The 17800-nt window shown below is 38.3% G+C and overlaps 1 protein-coding gene across 10 annotated transcripts in view; it reads right to left on the bottom strand.

The window, feature by feature from the left end:
* Nucleotides 1–9633: 9633 nt before the first annotated feature.
* NOSTRIN (nitric oxide synthase trafficking) overlaps nt 9634–17800 on the bottom strand; it is a 59184-nt gene continuing 51017 nt past the window's right edge. For 3 of the 10 annotated variants that reach the window (XM_058549180.1, XM_058549185.1, XM_058549181.1), the window contains 5 exons: nt 17399–17479; nt 15037–15162; nt 13979–14093; nt 12742–12831; nt 11637–12010 (listed from right to left, as the gene is read on the bottom strand). In XM_058549180.1, the coding sequence (XP_058405163.1) occupies nt 11781–12010; nt 12742–12831; nt 13979–14093; nt 15037–15162; nt 17399–17479 (642 nt within the window). In that variant the 3' untranslated portion in view covers nt 11637–11780. Of the gene's footprint in view, nt 10155–11635; nt 12011–12741; nt 12832–13978; nt 14094–15036; nt 15163–17398; nt 17480–17800 lie in introns of those variants that run through there. The other 7 variants (XM_058549186.1, XM_058549184.1, XM_058549182.1 and 4 more) reach the window with 7 other exon arrangements.

Genomic DNA, 17800 nt, shown 5'->3' with positions numbered 1-17800 from the left:
GCTGGGATCCAAAGTCAAATGTACAAAGAAAAGTGCACAATCATACCAAACAAAGGGCCTTAAGCCATGGAACTTTACAGTGATTTGTTTTCTCAGCTGGGAAGTTGATACATTCCATAATTGGAATTGGTTAGGGCTGGCCACCTTAGAAAAGGATCTAATTAACTATTAATACTTTTTCAGTCCTTCTATGTGCCCAGCACTATTCTAAACCCTTTACATATATCTACACATTTATAGTCCCTCAGCAACCTGTGAGGTAGATACTATCCATAACCTTGTCCTACAGATAAGGAATCCAAGGTACAGGGTTTAAGTAACTTCAAGTCACCCAGCTGGTAATAGAGTTGGGATAATAACCACCCAGCTGGTTAAAGTTGGGTTTCAAACCCAGGTGGCAGTCTGGCACCAAATCCATGAGCTTCACCTAGACTACACCTTATGCCTTTCTATGCTATATTGCAGGGAGAGCACGTAAAGACAAAGTTCTTAAAGATTCTAAATAAAGTTGAACTTCTATGATATAATTTAGCCTTTGTGTTTCTATAGAAGTATAATGATTAAGAGAAAAAAGGTCAACTGTCTTGAAATTTGTTTTGTCTGGATCCTTAGGGAATAGTTTAACTACGGTGACAAAACAGCCACAGATCTCAGGGAAACAATGAGCAGAGTACCTGCCTTTAGAACCTGGACGGCTCACTGCTAACAGTCTCTAGGCATATAGACTGGGTCATCAACCCAGGTCTTTATGGAAATGGTGGATGGAGGGCTACCGACTTGTGCATAAGTCTTTGTTCAATCACGTATAAAGGCCCTAACCTTTGAAGTTTACTTTTTGCCAACCTAGGAATATTTTGGAGCTGATATTGATATATTAGCTTAAAATTTAATGTTGATACATTCTGAAAATTGCACTTTGAATGATTAATAATACACATGAAAGGCAATCCAACCTATTCAAACTGGCTCTCTTTATACATTGTATTTGAGATGGTATGTTATAAAAATGAAATAACAATTTAAAGCATTTAAAATCTTCCTGATATGGAAATAAAGCACAAGATAGAAAGATAAGAGATTTTTTTTCATGGAGAAAAATATGCACAAGTAGTAAAACATTGAAATAAAATCTAAATGAGGTCAACTAATCAGGTCCACATTTTGTAATAAAATGGAAGAATGAGATCTCTAAAATTAAACTCAATGACTAATTAAGTTAAAAAAAATGAATCCACACAAAATCTGGGAAAGTGTTCTACTAATGGATTTGAAGTTCCGATTTCCAGGCTAATGAGGATTAGAAAGTGTTGCTTCTCTTCCAATTCAGAGAATTCCTGTACAGAGACAATGAGTTATGTTTCAATTTGTGTGCTATGATAGCAAATTACCTATTTGGCTATCACATAGCATGGTGTCTGGCACATACTAGAAGCTTAATAAATATTTGTTAATGTTGAACACATTTCTAGACTCAATACAGAATTATTTAATGGGAAATCAAAATTACGCCTTTGAAAAGGAACTGACTTGCTCAGTAATTCTTGCAGGCACATTGCTGAGATGTTCAGCCATTTCTAGAAGGTAAAAATGGCTCTACTGGCAATTCTTGACTTAGTGACAAGCTAATAGAGAACAAGATTCTTTCTGAATAAAGACAAGGATCTTTTCTAAGTAGAAAAATTGTCCATCAGTTAAGTAAGTAAACTGGAAGATATACAAACTATTTAATATCAGCTCCTTTCTTGGTGTTGTAAATATATGGTGATGTGAAGTGTGAACAATGTATGGTGTGGTATGATGTGAAGAATGTTTAGAGTGGAGACGTGTTCTCCTCCTCCCTTAGCAATTAGGCAAGCTGGAAGTAGCAGCTGGGGACAAAGTCTAACAAATGGAAAAACTTCAAGGAAGAAGTTATTTTACTCAACTTAATAGATATTTACAAGAATTTGGAAAAAGGGGATATTTGAGATTCAAATAAATATGACCCATATACTGGTAAATCTTGAATACTCTAACTTGTTTTGTGAAAAATTCTGTTTAACCATAATACCATAATTCAACCATAATACAAGCATCAACATGTTTTTTGGACAAACTTGAGAATTAAGATGTGGTCCAGTCTTTACTATTAAAATTGATACATGATCTTGGGCAAGTCATTTAACCTTCTTGAGCATCGATTTTCTCATCCAGCCATACTGCACTATGTATGGTTTCCCAAACTTGCTATTTTCTTTTTTGTTGATCAGGCCAAGAAAGTTTTCTTCTATTCTCAGTTAACTAAAAGTAATTATCATGAATGTTTGTTGAATTGTATCATATTTTTGTGCATCTATATAGATTTTCATCTAGAATCTGCTAATGTGATTTATATTAATAGGCTTTAAAAAAACATTAAATTAACCTTGCCATCCTGGAATAAATCCAACTTAGCCATGATGTGCAATCTTTTTCATTTTTGTTTTTTTAAATAGTATTGGATTCAGTTTGTGAATATTTTAAATTTTTACATCTATAGCCATGAATGGCACTGGCTTATAATTTTCCTTTGTGTATTAACTTTGTCTGGTTTTGGCATCAAGGTTATCCTAGGTCCTAGACCTTTGAAAATAGTTGAGGTGTGTTCCTTTTTTCCTATTTCCTAAAAAAGTTTGAATAAGATTTTCTGTTTTTGAACTCACATATAAAACTATCTGTGTTTCCTTTGTAGGAAGATTTTTTAAAAACTCTTCATTAAATTATTTTTAGTAGTTCTTGGATTATTCAGTTATTCTATTTCTTCCTGAATGCATATTTTTTGAGAAATTTGTCTCTTTTGCTTACTGTTTTTGCAATTTAATTGGTGTAAAGTTGTTGATAGTACATAATTTTAGCTTTTGATATCTGCTGCATCTGTAATGTCTACTTTTTCCCTATAAGTAATATTTATTTATGCCTTTCTCTCTTAATATCACAAGAGGTTTGCTCAATTTATTGATCCTTTGAAAGAACCAGTGGATAGCTTTGTTCAAGCTTTTATTTTGTTTTATATTTCATTAATTTCTGCTCTTTCTTTTCTTTTCCTTTCTGTGGGTTGATTCTGCTGTTGGTTTTATAAATTCATAATTAGGAAGCTTAGTTCATTAATTTTAGCCTTTCTCCTTTTCCCTATAGCACTTTTGTTAGCTTCTTGCCTGGAACCATACGTTTTAATATGTAGTAACTTTCTCTTTTTTTTTTTTTTGGTGAGGAAGATCAGCCCTGAGCTAACATCCGATGCCAATCCTCCTCTTTTTGCCAAGGAAGATTGGCCCTGGGCTAACATCCGTGCCCATCTTCCTCTACTTTATATGGGGTGCCGCCACAGCATGGCTTGACAAGCAGTGCATTGGTGCGCACCCGGGATCCGAACCTGCGAACCCTGGGCTGCCGAAGCAGAGCATGCGTACTTAACTGCTATGCCCCTGGGCTGGCCCCCATAACTTTCTTATTTTTAATTTCTAACATCTTCTAATTTCCATTAGGATTTTTTCTTTGACCATGGGTTATTTGGAAGTTTGTGTGTGTGTGCATGTGTGGTCGTACGTATGCAGGCACACACATGTATGTGTTCCAACCAAAATGCATTTGGTTTTTTTCAATTATCTTTTTCTTAATTTCTAACTTACATTGTAGCCAGACAATTTCTAGAGACTTGCTTTGTGGCCTAGTAAGTGATCACTGTTTGTGTATGTGTATTTTCCAGTGGTCAGATGCAGCTCCTTCCAATCTGCCTGTAGCGTTCACCCCACCCTCTCACTCGCCTAATTACACTCAGCTCCGACTTTCCCTGACTTCCTTCATCCTGCTTAATGCCCCTCCTAAATGTTCTCATGACCTTCTTGACACACCCTCATTATAGCATTTATCACAGTGTTTTGTGTTTGTTTACTGGTCTGCCTCCCTTACAAAAGGAAGACTGAGGGCTCTGAGGAAAAGGACGCCTTGTTTTTAGGACCTAGTATTTGACAGATGCATGTCTCAACCACTTGGTATGGTAACTTCTATTCACTCTTTAAAGTCCAATTCAAAGTCTCTACTCCTCATAATGGTGGTGTGAGGAGGCCGGGTTATTCTGCCCCCTCAGAAAACAAATGTAAAACTGGATAAATTATTAATACAACCATTTTGGGTAAGCAACAATCATTTCAAAGGCAAGCAACAACTTGAGAAGTGTTTATTCATGAAAAGCTGCTACCGTATTGGGTGGGTGTGAACAGTAAATTCATCACCAACAAGCACTTGAAAAGATGCTCAGGATCAGTAGTCACTAGGGAAATACAAATCAGAACCATGTTGAAATTAAGACACACCTGCTAGAATGGCTAAAATTTCAAAGACTGGTAATATCAAGTATGGACAAGGATATGCAGCCTCTGAACTCTCATACATTGCTGGTGGAAATTCAAGATGATATAGCTATTTTGGAAAATAATTTGTAGGTTTTTTAAAAAAGTTAAATATACATCTTACAATTCTTCTGGATATCTACCCAAGAGAAATGAAAACGTCCCCCCAAAATTTGTTCATGAATGTTTGTAACAACATTGTTCATTGTTACCAACAAAAAGAAATGACACAAATGTTCATCAATTGAAGTGTGACTACATATACACCATGGAACACTACTTAGCAATAAAAAGGAAAGAACTCCTGATCCATGCAAAAACATGGGTGAAGCTCAAAAACATCATGCTAAGTAAAAGAAACCGTTACACAGATGATGACTTTATGATTCCATTCATTCAAAATCCTAGAAAAGACAAACGTATACTTCAGAATGCAGAGCCGTGGTTGCCTGGGGGTGGGGGTCAGGGCAGGGATTGACTGCAAAGAGGGAACTTCTGGGGGTGCTGAAAGTGTTTTAACACTTGAATGTGGTGGTCATTGCCAGACTATAAATTTATCCAACTCAATAACTGTACTCAAAAGGGTGATTTTGTTGTATGTAAATTATACCACAAAAAAGCTTTAAAAATGGAAAATAATGCAATTCAACCATGATTTTGTAAATGTAAACTATTTTACATTGTATTTCAATATTTTGTTTCCATTTTTGTCTTTTCCACTAAATTGTGAACTCTTTGAGTTTAGGGCTAGATTTACTTATTTTTTGAATCTTTATCACTTAGCCCATTATCTGGCACATAGCTCCCCACTAAAATGTTCAAGGAATAAGTGGCTGAGTAAATGCACAAATAAATGAGTGAGTGAATAGATGAGTTGAGCTATATGATCTCTCAAGTCACTTCCTGCCTCCAAGACTCTAGGTGTCTAAACTTTACATATTGTGGCTATTCATTAATCAGTTTAAAAGAAGTGTTTAGTATGATCTTAGGAAAAAATGGGAGTGAAGTTAAATTTTAAGTTAAAATAAAAAGCATTTTTCGTGTGAAATAAAATTCAATCATGAACCTCAATACAACCCTATGGTTTATTTCAGCAAATTCAGCTTATCTAGTGTGGTTAAAAATGTTCTTATTGATCAAATATTCTGATAAGTATATTAGGGCACCGTTAAGCATCATAGAAGTGAAGGAATACCAATTAATGTATAGGAGAGTGGAGATCATAACATTTTGGCCTACAAGTTTAGGGCACAGTATTTCAGGACTTACACTGCACAATAAAATTTACCTAAAACTGTATTATATACTTTTTATACACCCTTAGGTGGGGCATATTTTCTCCAGCTCAACCCACCCCCACCACTTCCTAAAAAGTGTGACATTCAACCCATTTCATTTATTCATCTTACCTCCCCGGCGTCTGAAGTATTTGTGATTGCTTTCCCTGCTCTAAAGATTAGCCTCAGGGAGCCAAATGGGGAACGGTCTTGGTTGTGTTCACAGTCAGTCAGAAATGGAGAACAGAATTTAGATTCTAGACAAACACACGGGCTTTCTTCTTCCTCTCTCCTAAATTGTAGATGATATGTTTCTTCATCTGACAGTTGCAGGGTGAGAAGCTGGATCAGAGAAGGAAGAGCCAGCTGTGTAACGTGGAGCCTGAGCAGGACTAGTCTACCATGTCTGAACAGGATTGTCAGAGAATGGAGAAGGTGGAGAAGAAGGGAGCGAATGGGAGGATGGGGGCCAAGGGGCGGAGTAGGCAGTACAGAGGAACCGACTGAGCACTGAGCGAGCGAGAGCTGTTTGCTTCTCATTCTCTAGTATCCAGATATGGTGCATACCATGCTTTCTTTTGTCAACGAGCTTATCAAGCAAGTGGCTGAGAAAGAGGAAGATTTTCTTTGAGAGAGTGTAGTGTAGGCCAAAGTATTCTCCCTTTCCTGGGCCAAGGAAGAGCATGAAAAAGAAGAGGAAAAGGGACCCCTAGCTAGAGCAGCCACCACAGGGAGAAAGAGTTCTTCAGCGAGGTCCCCAACACCACTCGTCCTAAAAAACGTACTGGATCGAAAGGAGGGATATTCTTTTTTTAGAGCTGGCTCCCTGAGTGTATGGTTTTTCTCCAACAGTGCTCCTTCCCCAGTGTGTCATGCAGTTTAAACAATATTCTCAGGATTCATTGAAGAAAGCCAGTGGTTCTCAAGAGTAAACTTGCATTAGAATCACCCAGGGTGCTTGTTGAACCACAGATGGCTGGGTCCCTGACTGAGTGTAAAGTAGGAGCTGATAATTTCCATTTCTAACATAGTACAAGATTACATCGGTGCTGCTGGTCCAGGCACCACACTTGGAGAACCACTGGAGTAAGTACTCACCATTTGCTCCAGTGTCAGAAAAACTCAATTTACAAGCCAGGTGTAACTAAGATCAGTAACACATTTGCCACCTCATATACATGGCTAGCCTGGCCCCTGTCCCTTCTGGGCACATCCTCGTGTGACTCCCTTTGTTGTCCCTAGATATCTGTCATTAGTCCTGAGCCTTAGAACCAAGGTCTTTCTCCGACCAGTTGAGTTTGGTTTCACTCCTGGGTCAGCTTCTCCTATCTCATACTTCCTTTGAGAAAGAGATTTTCACTCTAATTCTGTACAAGTCTATTTACTCCCACCTCAGGTCAAAGCTACTTTCCTCCTCATTCCCTTGGCCACTGATCAGGTTAGTATACACTGGGCTCTCTCCCTCAGGCAGATTTCCCAGGCTGCAGGCATCCATACGTCCACATAGTTTGCCTGAGCTGAGGTCCTATCTGCATAAGCACAACCTGGATTCTCTAGCTTGCTGATTTCTCACTCCTGTTCCTGTTGCTGCCCCACTGGAGGCCAGGGACCCAGACTCTCCACTCTGGATCACAGCATACTGGAATCTCTGACACTCTATCCATGTAGTTGCCTTCTCTCTACAAAAGCTTCCTGTTCTTCTGTGCTGTGTCCCCACCCTCGGGTCCAAGTCCAAATCTCACCTTCTCATGTCCCATGACCCCAGGCCTGTCTTCCCTGGATTACACATTCTTCCTATGTAATATTGCAAGGACAACAGGGCATGTTATTTTGATTATAATGTACTCCTCTTACTCTGAATCAGGCTGATTACCCCCCAAGGCCATCAAGACTTTGGGAGAGGAGGTTTTTTCCCTTGGAGGGGGAAACAAAGTTAAACTATACTCAAATTACTAATCAGTTATAATATTATAAAGCTTTATAATACTGTGCAATAAAATTTACATTACCCCAAACTGAATATTATATTACTTTTTGATGGATCAGAATGGATCATAATATTCATTATGAATATTAATTATTATGGGTAATTGAAAATGCAAAAATTGAAATTAATAGATCTTTCTGGTAGTGTGATGGATATACCAGTTTTTACTCTACTAGAAAGGACATAGTAGAATAATGCCTTCTGATGTTTTCAGTGAAAACCTGGCTCTACAATCTATATTTCAGGTTGTCAATGTTGCTAAAAACTTCCTGACATATGAAACTGCTTAGTGAAATATAATTGTGAAAGCCCAATTAAGAGTTTAAAAGTACTAATATTAAAAATTGTTTTATTCTGTATGGAAGACTTGAGGACATCATTAATCTTCACAATATGCACTTAATTTTTATCTAAATCTAACAGGTACCATCCCCATCTGTCCAACCAGAAAACTCTTGCCCTACTAAGAAGATATGTAAGTCTGTTATACCCAACTATATTCATATTTCATCTAGTTTAAGACTATAGTATTTCTTTGAAGTTTAAAATTATATATCACAGATGAAAAAAGAATCTTTAGCAACATTCCAAAACAAGAAGACCATTTATGTTTTCACAAAGTAAAACTGATTCATGAAGAAAGAGGAGGTGTCTTTCTTTGATAATTACTTCCAAAGAGTTTCAGGGTCCTACCACCATTATCATCACTTTCTCTATACAAATGATCCAGTGTAGGCTGCAGTCAATTGCGACACTATTTTTTATCCATCAAGCCTTAATGGAAAGAAGTAAGATGGAAAGGAAATATAAATTCAAAATCTCTGTTCATGGTCTAACGGCCTCTTATTCAGCCAACTTTCCACATGCAGAAAGCCTTCATTAACACACCATTAAGGATGACATTAAAACTTCTGATCTGTTCTTCTAGGCTGTAAGTTATATCTCACATAACAAATTTTACTTGAGTTCCCCAGGTCTGATATCTGTATCTATAAATATCTCTATGTGTTAGTTATATCCTGCTATAGGAGTATAATGGTGCAAAGTATAAAAAGTACATGTAAGTTGGTTTGAAAATTTCCTTGTTAAAAGTATAAAATTTGACAAATTAAAAAAAAGAAGTAGGGGCCAGGAGAGTAATGTGATGGATTTTAATCATTCCTTGAATGCCAGCCTCTCTATTTGGCCCCAAAGTAAACATGCCCAGATGTTTCTATCAACACCATGACCTTCCACTCAATGGAGTGTGTGATCTCCAGGCTGACTTAGGCCATTTTCTGAAAAATGTTGCTGAACCACTTTTTTTCATTCTAAAATGTTCCCCTTGGGAAGACTCTGGGGACTACCTTCTCTCATTCCGAACCTTTTGCCATTACAGGGCATTTGAGGAAGCAATATAAATCTAAATATTCCATTTTCATAGTGAATGTTGGTTTCTAGAACTTTCCATCCAAACTAGATACTCATTAGCATTTAAAGTTCCTTTCGCTAGGAAGCTGCTTAGGGTATTCCTTTCACAATGACCTAGTTGGGAAGTGCAGAATTCCTTGTTTCTGAATTGGTATATGAAGTTTCCAAATGAGCAAGGAGGTATGAAATTTCAGGCACTGTCTCCTTCCTAACCCTTTCCTATCCTCCTTGCTCTTGTTCTCAGATCCCAGCCATCTCTGGCTCACACTCAACCACACTCTAAGAGCAGTTCTGGCTGTGGGCAGAGGGTATATAGGAAGCCACTACCTCAGATGGTCATTGGCTCAGCATGGAACTCCATTCTACCCTGCTCCTCTGCCGTCATATCTGGATCTCTTATCTACCACCTTCTCTTCTGATCACATGGACTCTTGGCTGCATCTCGTAATCCTTTATTCTACCGTCTCCTAACCTGGGTCTGTCTCACTGGGTCTATCTCCTGCCTGCCTGTCTCTGCTGAGCTCTTCTTCTTGAACTTAATCTATGTTCTGCCTCATTTCCAGGGCCCCACTTGACTCCTTGTAGGCCTGCTGTGGCCTGTTGCCACCCAAGTCAGAGGAAAAGATCATCTAAGTTTTATTCTCTGTTGTGCTGCCAGAAAACCATGTGACTTCTGGCAAATGGCTTAACCCGCCCTGGACTCAGTCTCTGTGTGACACCAGGGGCTGTACTGGGTCATCTCGAGGTCTCTCAGAATTCAAAAACTCTAGGACCTGTAGAGCCTCTTCCCTGCCTCCCTCCGCCTTCCATCTTCTGACTCTGCTTCAAGCAAATAACTGAGAGAGCAAAGTGCTGTGACATTCAGGTAGGACTCCATCACTCATTTAGAAAGATAAACCTGTAAAGATCACAGCATTTATCTTTATTTGCACATTATACAGTTTACAGAGTAAGGTGGTACATTCAGAATCTTGTTTTAAGCCTGAGAAGCCGTATTATCAGCATTTGAAGGGAGCTCCTCTACATAAGTGGCAGGAAAATGGCCTTTTTTTCCTTTTAAAGATCCAAACCACCATCCTTCTTCTTTTTTCTTGTATATAGTCACAATGTCGCCTGTGAAAACGGACATTTAGTTAGACAAATGGGTCTCTGCAACTTGAGCGCATGCCTGGGCCTGCTTGGTAAGACAGTTTTAAGGAGATCCTGCTTTCAAAGAGTTACTTGGTAGCATCACTTTCTGCATGTGATTCAGATGAAGTAAAATTTATCGAACACTTCTGTATGAAGCAAGCATAAGGCAGAGAATACTAAAAAGAGTAAGATAATGGACGCCGAGTTATGGCATAAAATAGTTTGATTGAAAACAGAATCACGTTGGATCATATGTCCTTCTTCTGCTGCCTGGCTCATTTTGGATCTAGCTGATGGGCTGTCACCAAACTCTTTCTTGGTGTCTGTGCTTTAAGAGTTTCACACATTGGGGCTACGATAGTTTGGTATGTTGACTACCGTGAGTATGTCTTGGCTATGAGACTTTTCTTTAGATCAAGACAACTTCTTTCCATTACATGTGTCAGCTTCTAGTCCAAAGTTCCAACTCACAGCTTTGCACAGAAACATAACTCCCCATTCAACAGTTAGATAACTTTAATAAAATATCAATTTAAAGACAATACTTTTTTAAAGTAATGATTTCAATAAATAGAATGCCTAAGAAACAGATGGCTCTTCTCCAATCCCCCGTTTTGTTTTATTTTATTTTATTTTATCTTGCTGAAGAAGATTCATCCTGAGCTAACATCCTCTGCCAATCTTCCTCTTTTTGTATGCAAGCCACCACCACAGCACGGCCACTGACAGGTGCGTGGTGTAGGTCCACACCCAGGAACTGAACCCAGGCTGCCAAAGCGGAGTGTGCCTAACTTAACCACTAGGCCACTGGGGCTGGCCCCTAATTCTCTATTTTTTAAAAATACTATTCTGATATTGATAACCCTAAAGCTTCACTGGTGTCCCAAATCCTCTGGCTAAGTCCCTCTCTTGTGAAAGAGTTTTTTCTCTCTGGCTGCTCCCTGCACCTCAAACTGGAGACATCTACTTCCTTCAGGATCCATGAGCTACTTTATGTTTAGCATAATTTCTGAGGTAATTTTTCAATCTTTCTTTCTTTCATCCTTTTCCCCAGTAATTTTCTTTCTAAGGCAAAGGGGACTGTTAAACTCCCCTCTCTCTCCTTAGTCATAAATCACTGTTTATTCTTGTAGGAGATCATTCTCAGTCTAAGATCTGCCTCTAATGAGTTCTCTCAGGTCAGTAGATTGACACAATTTGCTAACAAGAATTCAAACAAATAATTTAAAACCTTATTGCCAGCTTCCCTAAGCCTCCAAAGTCTCATTTCATTTAAAGAAACCACTTAGGTGATAAAGTATAAGTAGGCTTTGCAACCAACAGAGAACTGGAAACAAACAAGATGATCAATTTATTGTGTAACTATGTAACTCAAGCTCAGGACCCTGGGTCCTAGGCGGCATCTGGGAAACGTGTTTTTCATTCATATGGAAAGTGGGAATACAGCATTTCCTTTACCCACTTACTGCCATAGGTACCCTTAGGATGACATGATGAGTAATGAAGTGACTTCTATCACACTTAAAACTTTCAGGTAAAGGCAACGTTGATTTAAGACGAATGGAGGAGAGGGTCTATTTTCTATTTCTGAGCTAGAAGGAAAAGTACTTACCTGGAGAAATCTAATTGGCAAACTGAAAGGAGGCAACCGCTAACCTGTAGCAAATATGTGGTGTCCCTGTTGTTTGGCTGCAAAATCCATCTTGATTTTCTGTTGGCCTTGAGCGCCATGGGCTGGTCATGGATAATAAACTTTCTCCTAAGACACAACTCTTTCTCGCTAACCTTTTCATTTCCAGATCTCTGCCTTAGCTTTAACATCCAAACGCGGTTGCTAACTGGACACACAAAGAAAGTTGAGGCTGGTGACGTTTTCCTATTCAATAATGTTGACGTCTACATAACCCATTACATGATACCTCTCCACATTAAACAAAAATCTATGACACACAGAAGAGGGTCTCAGTCCTTAGATTGGTCATAAAACACTTTTCTGAGAAATAAGTGGGAGAAACATCCTTTGACTTGGATTCTAGAACTTGCTCTCGCGCTAAGCCATGAGAGGAAGTCACTTCACATTTCTGTATGTTTAGCTTTCTGAGAAGAAAAGGATGGGGCCACGTATTTAATGACTTTCCGTTACCGACTTTCTACCCCAGTGTAACACTGTGACCAAGAGCATGACTGAGCTTCTGAGTGCAAATCCTGTGCCGCCACTCACCACCTGTGACTTTAGCCAAAGTACTTCTACGCCTCAGTCTCCTCAGCGATAAAATGAGAACAAATAGCAATATCTACTTCAAAGGGTTTTTATGAATATTAAATTGGACAATGTGCTTGCAACAATGTCTGGCACATGGTAAATGCTGATTAAATGTTAGTATTATTATTATATGAGCTTTAATTTTTGATATGCTTTATCTTCATCTTCTAAGAAGGGTGATTATGAACCTGAACTGATTAGACGTAGTAGTAACTTGTACGGCTGCCGTAATTAGGATAGGAGTTTTATTCAAGTTAAGGATTTCAACATGGCAAAGCAATTAAACTATTTGAGAATGATTCTTACCTTTTTCCAAATTCAATTCATCATCTTGCCTGGCTTGAAAAGAATATAAGGCCTTGCAAAGACCATTGCCGACCCGGGCCACACTGGAGGCTGAAAGTTAGATTAAGTTGTAATTACAAATGCTGTGTCGGTAGGCAAGATGAATATGATCAGCTCTTTAGTTATTTAACAGTGTGGTGCAGAGTTTGAATATATTGACATCTGCTCAAAAGAAAGTTTATAATTTTACATAATCGATTCCATAACCCTTCTTTGATTCAATAACCATTTATGATGTACTTACTATGTGCATGGACTGTGTATATTATATAACCAAAAACCATATCATAATATAGAAAATAATAAGTATGGAGAAAAAAGTTATTGTAGTAAAGTTATTGTATTGTACTAATAATAATAACAAAGATGACAATTTAAAATTATTTATTTCCCACACGAGTTTAGTCAACATCAGTTAGCTAATGCATGTGATAACGGTATGCATGTTTTGGAAAACACACATCAATTTTGCCATTTAGGTATAGATAGTGGACACTTGGAGCATGTGGTTCTTACCTTCATTCTTAGGTATTTATGGAACTGTTTTTCAAACAATCCGATGGTGAACCTTTAATATACTATGTGGACCATAATGTCCTGGGTATTACTGAAAATTGTTTTGCCAATTTCTAGCCAAGACACTAGAGAATCAAGGTTGTGGTAACTATAGTTGAGCAAGGAGGGACAATGACGTGTGTGTGTGTGTGTGTGTGTGTGTGTGTGTGTGTGTGTTGAAAGGCGAAGGGCAGTGGGGTGGACGGACGAATGACTAGAGTCAGATGGCTGAATAAAGGGGGTGGGTAGGCTTTGGGATCACCATGTTTCTCGCAGAGAGAACAGGATTTCCATGGAAGTTTGGAGGCTGTGGAGACAGAGCTGCAGAGCTTTTCACAATGGTTTAGGGATGATTGTGTGGACAGCAAATTACAGGCTGAATAACATGGATGCCAGTCATCTGAGGTACATTCTCATTTTATAAAATTCTTTTCCCATCCCTCCACTCTTCTTGACTCCTTCCCACCTTTCGGATTACATTTGCACAGAAAGCTACAGATTCTAACAAATGAATCAGTCCTAATTGAAATGTAAATTTCTTTGAGCCAATATATGTCAACATGGCTCTAAAAATAAAATGTAAATGTAGCCATGTGCTTTACCGAAAGGACCCAGCCCCAGATTATTCTGGGCATGGGATTACCTGTAGATGAAGAACTTGGAATTCTCTGCTCCTCAGAAGATGCCCTGCTCACGACATTCTCTAATCTCTTCATCAGAAAAGGCCGAGATATTTTTACATAACTATGTGTCTGCTGCTGTTCAAATAGTTAAAAAAAATCATTTTAACAACAGTGTCATCAAAAGTATTTATGAAAAGTAACTCTTCTGCAGCTATTTTCCTCAGGAATTTTTTTTTTAATTTTTGGGGGGAGGGTATAAATAAATTATTCAATACATTTCTAAATCCTACTACAGAGGCTTTCTTGTTTCTGAATCCTTAACATTTTCAGAATTAGACAATTACCGTATTTTATAGCCTGTGTTTGCAATTCTGACCTGCACCTCTAGGTCAAATAATAACACTTTCAACATTACTTCTACAAATTCAACTTTAATTGGCTTTAATGCAAGTGAAATTATCATGACATTGTCTAAATGATTGCGACCATTGTAGAGCTCTTGAGTCTCTTAGAAAGAAAACTGTCCCTTCATTGCAAGATGGTTATAGTTTCTGATAGGAAGTGGAAAACAGCTACAAGCAATAGCTACCCACATATATTCACCTGCTCACCATCAATTCCTAAAGAGTGTAACACTGGGGAAAAAAAATGTGTGCGAATTTTTAAAATTGTACTCACACATTAGCTACATTATGTACTATGCTAAACGGATGAGACTAATGCATATCACAAAATCTTACAATTTAGGTCTGTATGAATACTAAAATTTTGATTTAATAGAAATTTTACTATAAAAGCATGTTCAAAGGATAAAGTTAAGGTATGAGGAGGAAGAAGAAGGAATCTAAAGTGCTTTTAACTCCTCATATTTAGTTTATAAAGAATGTATTCATTTGTATTTAGCTCTTGTTACCATGCTCAAAAGGAATAAAAATAAATGTATCTTAAAATTCCGCAAGTGGAATTTGGGACATATGACACATTCAATTCATAACAGCTTCTTTGCCCTGATGCTCTTTAAGCCATTCCACCCAGCAAGCCCAAGCAAGAAATTACAACCAATCTCTTAAAATTTTACCTTTTCTTTCCACTTGAAGATGGAATTACTACAGGGATGGCTGGGTTGAGGTCTTTTCTCAAGTTCTGCTAACACTGATGACAGTTTATAGGAGTTTGCTTGCAAAAGGTCTAGTTTCAAATTTGTCTGTGGATACATCATTTGGCCATGTGAGTATATGTCTAGAAAATGAGGTACAACTGGGTGGGTAAAGGGATATACCAGGATAACTTCCAAAATGACAAAGAGGTCTAGAAAAGTACACATTCAACTCATGTGTGGATATGCACAGAAAATGCTGAGGAGAGAAAAAAAACGAATCCTTTAAGCAGTCTAGAGGAAAGCCTTAGTTGTTGAGTGTGTCTTACTCTGGGCTCTTATAAACAGGGTAAGCCAGAAACTTTGATAGATATGTTACCCAGTATGATGTGGCAATGAATAGCTTTACTCAATTTTCTGCTGAGGAATGAGAAAGGGAATAATAGGTGTTGATTGCAGAAGGCAGATTTTTGGAGGGCATGGAAGAAAGGCAATTGAGCCATAGGTGCTCAACATTATGAACAAAATTGAACTTGTATCAATAGAAACAAACTAAAATGATATGAGGTGGGTTTTTGTTGTTGTTGATGATGTTGTTATTGTTTTTCTTGAAGAAGTGAGGTCTTATATTACCCAGAAAGTTTGTAGTAACTCTTCTGGAAACTGGAAACAATATTCTGGGATATTTAAGTACTAAAATAAAGAGTGATGCTAAAGATACGCTCCTAGTCTTCTATTCTCAATTTAACCTTAAACTAGAAACTTTATAATGATTTCTTTGTCAGGCTGTGTTCAGTCAGGATAAATAAAATAACAGAATCTAAACATTGGAAGGGGCCTGCTTATCCAATCCCCTCCTAACCATTGTCTCTCTCTTTTCCACACCTCCAGCATGGGGACTTCTAATCCTAACATCCCTGCCAGGGGGTCACAGCCATGGACCAGACACCTGCAATTGATGGGGAAAGGCTCTAATCCTTTGAACAATCCACTGCATTGTGGGGCAGGTTTACCTAAGATGAAATCAAAAGTTCCCCCTACCTTCTACCGTTAGACCTAGTCTGCATTTGAGAGCATCACAGAGCAAGTCTCTTTTCTCTCTATGTGGCACTCATTCCAGTATCTGAAGACAATATCTACTCTAAATAACTCCAGCTTCTACAATAGTTTCTCAGACATGCCTTGCCAACATTCTTGCTTCAAATGTGATGCTTCAAGGAACAAGAGACGGTCAAGTGGGAAGAATTTAAATGAAACAGAGTTTCCTCTTGTAAGAAACCTTCTCTGGGTAACATGAAATCTATCAATATCACAAGTTTCCCTCCACCAGGTGCAGAGGTGTGCAATGGTTACATGGATATTTGGCATCTACTCTTTGAAGGTTCATATGTGCTCCATCACTAGATCATAAACACCATGAGTTCAGATGCATCCCACCTTGCATCCTCCACTGTGTGAATCAGGCCAGTGGTGTACCCAGATGATCCTAATACATGTTCTATGCTGGTAATGACAATGACAAAATTCTATGTAAGAACAACCAAAGAAATAAACTTATGACAATGCCATCATAAAATGCTCTGTATGACTTTATTTTGGTAAATAATATTTTCACTGAATTAGTTAATGAAACGTTTTGTGCTGTCACAGAAAATGTCCCACAATCTGTTTTATAATTTCATAAAAATTGTAGCCATGTGCCATTGCGAGTATGTGAGACCTCTGTTTCCAAGTAAACAGAATTCAGGTCTGTCTTTTCACAAGAAGTGTTAGGTTTGTTTCTGCAACAGCACCCTCACTAAAGGAAGCCTCTGCTGAAAAATAGATAGCATGTGCCTGGCTACAGCCGTCTACTTTCACCAAAGAATGATTGAAATTGCCCATTTTGACAGAATCATTAGGTACCTACTTTCACAAGAGAGTTGTTAGGCTTTGAGCAAGGTAAGGAAAGCTGGCCCAGTTTAGTTTCCCACGTCGTTCAAAACATGGCTAAAAATTGTATCTCTTCCTAAAGTTTTCTTAGATTAACCCCAATCAGCTTCCTCTCACTCTAATCACAACAGAAAACCCTCATCTTGCACACACAGGTAATGTACATCTGTTCATTTTTATTCCTATATAAAATTCACGGGCCTTTGCTAATTGCCCTTTGAATGTGGGCTCCTCTGAAATGGCCACCTTGTCGGTCAATCCCCACAAATATCTGGGGGGCTGCTGGAGTCCAGGATCTCAGCAAATAGGCCCGGAGACGCCTCTCTCTGCCCTCCCTTGACAGAAGCTCTCCCCCTCCCCTCAAAACAGCCTCATCCTCTAAAGCTGCTCCTTGTTTCCCCGAAGCTCTCACCTCACACCCAGACTGCTCTCTTTCTTCTGTGCCATCACATCTTTCCTTTCTCCTGTTATTCTCAGAAGACCCTAATGTTAGCTGACGAATGAATGGAAAATAGCATTTTAATAATAATTACTAGTTTTTGAGCTCTCCTCTGCACACTGTGCTAGCATTTTCTAAATAATATTTCATCGGTACAAAAACCTTTTGAAGTAGGTACCGATATCTCCATTTTACAGATGAGAAAACTAAAGCTGTCCCAGGTCCCTATAAACAGCAGAGCTATATCCAAATACAGGCCTTTCTGAATGCAGACCCTGTGTTTTCGGTCACCTTTCTTAACTGGGTTAAAGTACACATGGTTTCCAGACCCTGAGAGAATGATTCTATTTTGGGGAATTCTATTTTAGGCACAAT

Source organism: Diceros bicornis, chromosome 10, assembly GCF_020826845.1.
Source record: "Diceros bicornis minor isolate mBicDic1 chromosome 10, mDicBic1.mat.cur, whole genome shotgun sequence".
Lineage (NCBI taxonomy): Eukaryota > Metazoa > Chordata > Mammalia > Perissodactyla > Rhinocerotidae > Diceros > Diceros bicornis.
Note: the sequence above shows the minus strand (reverse complement) of the source record. Positions and strands in the feature narration are given on the sequence as shown.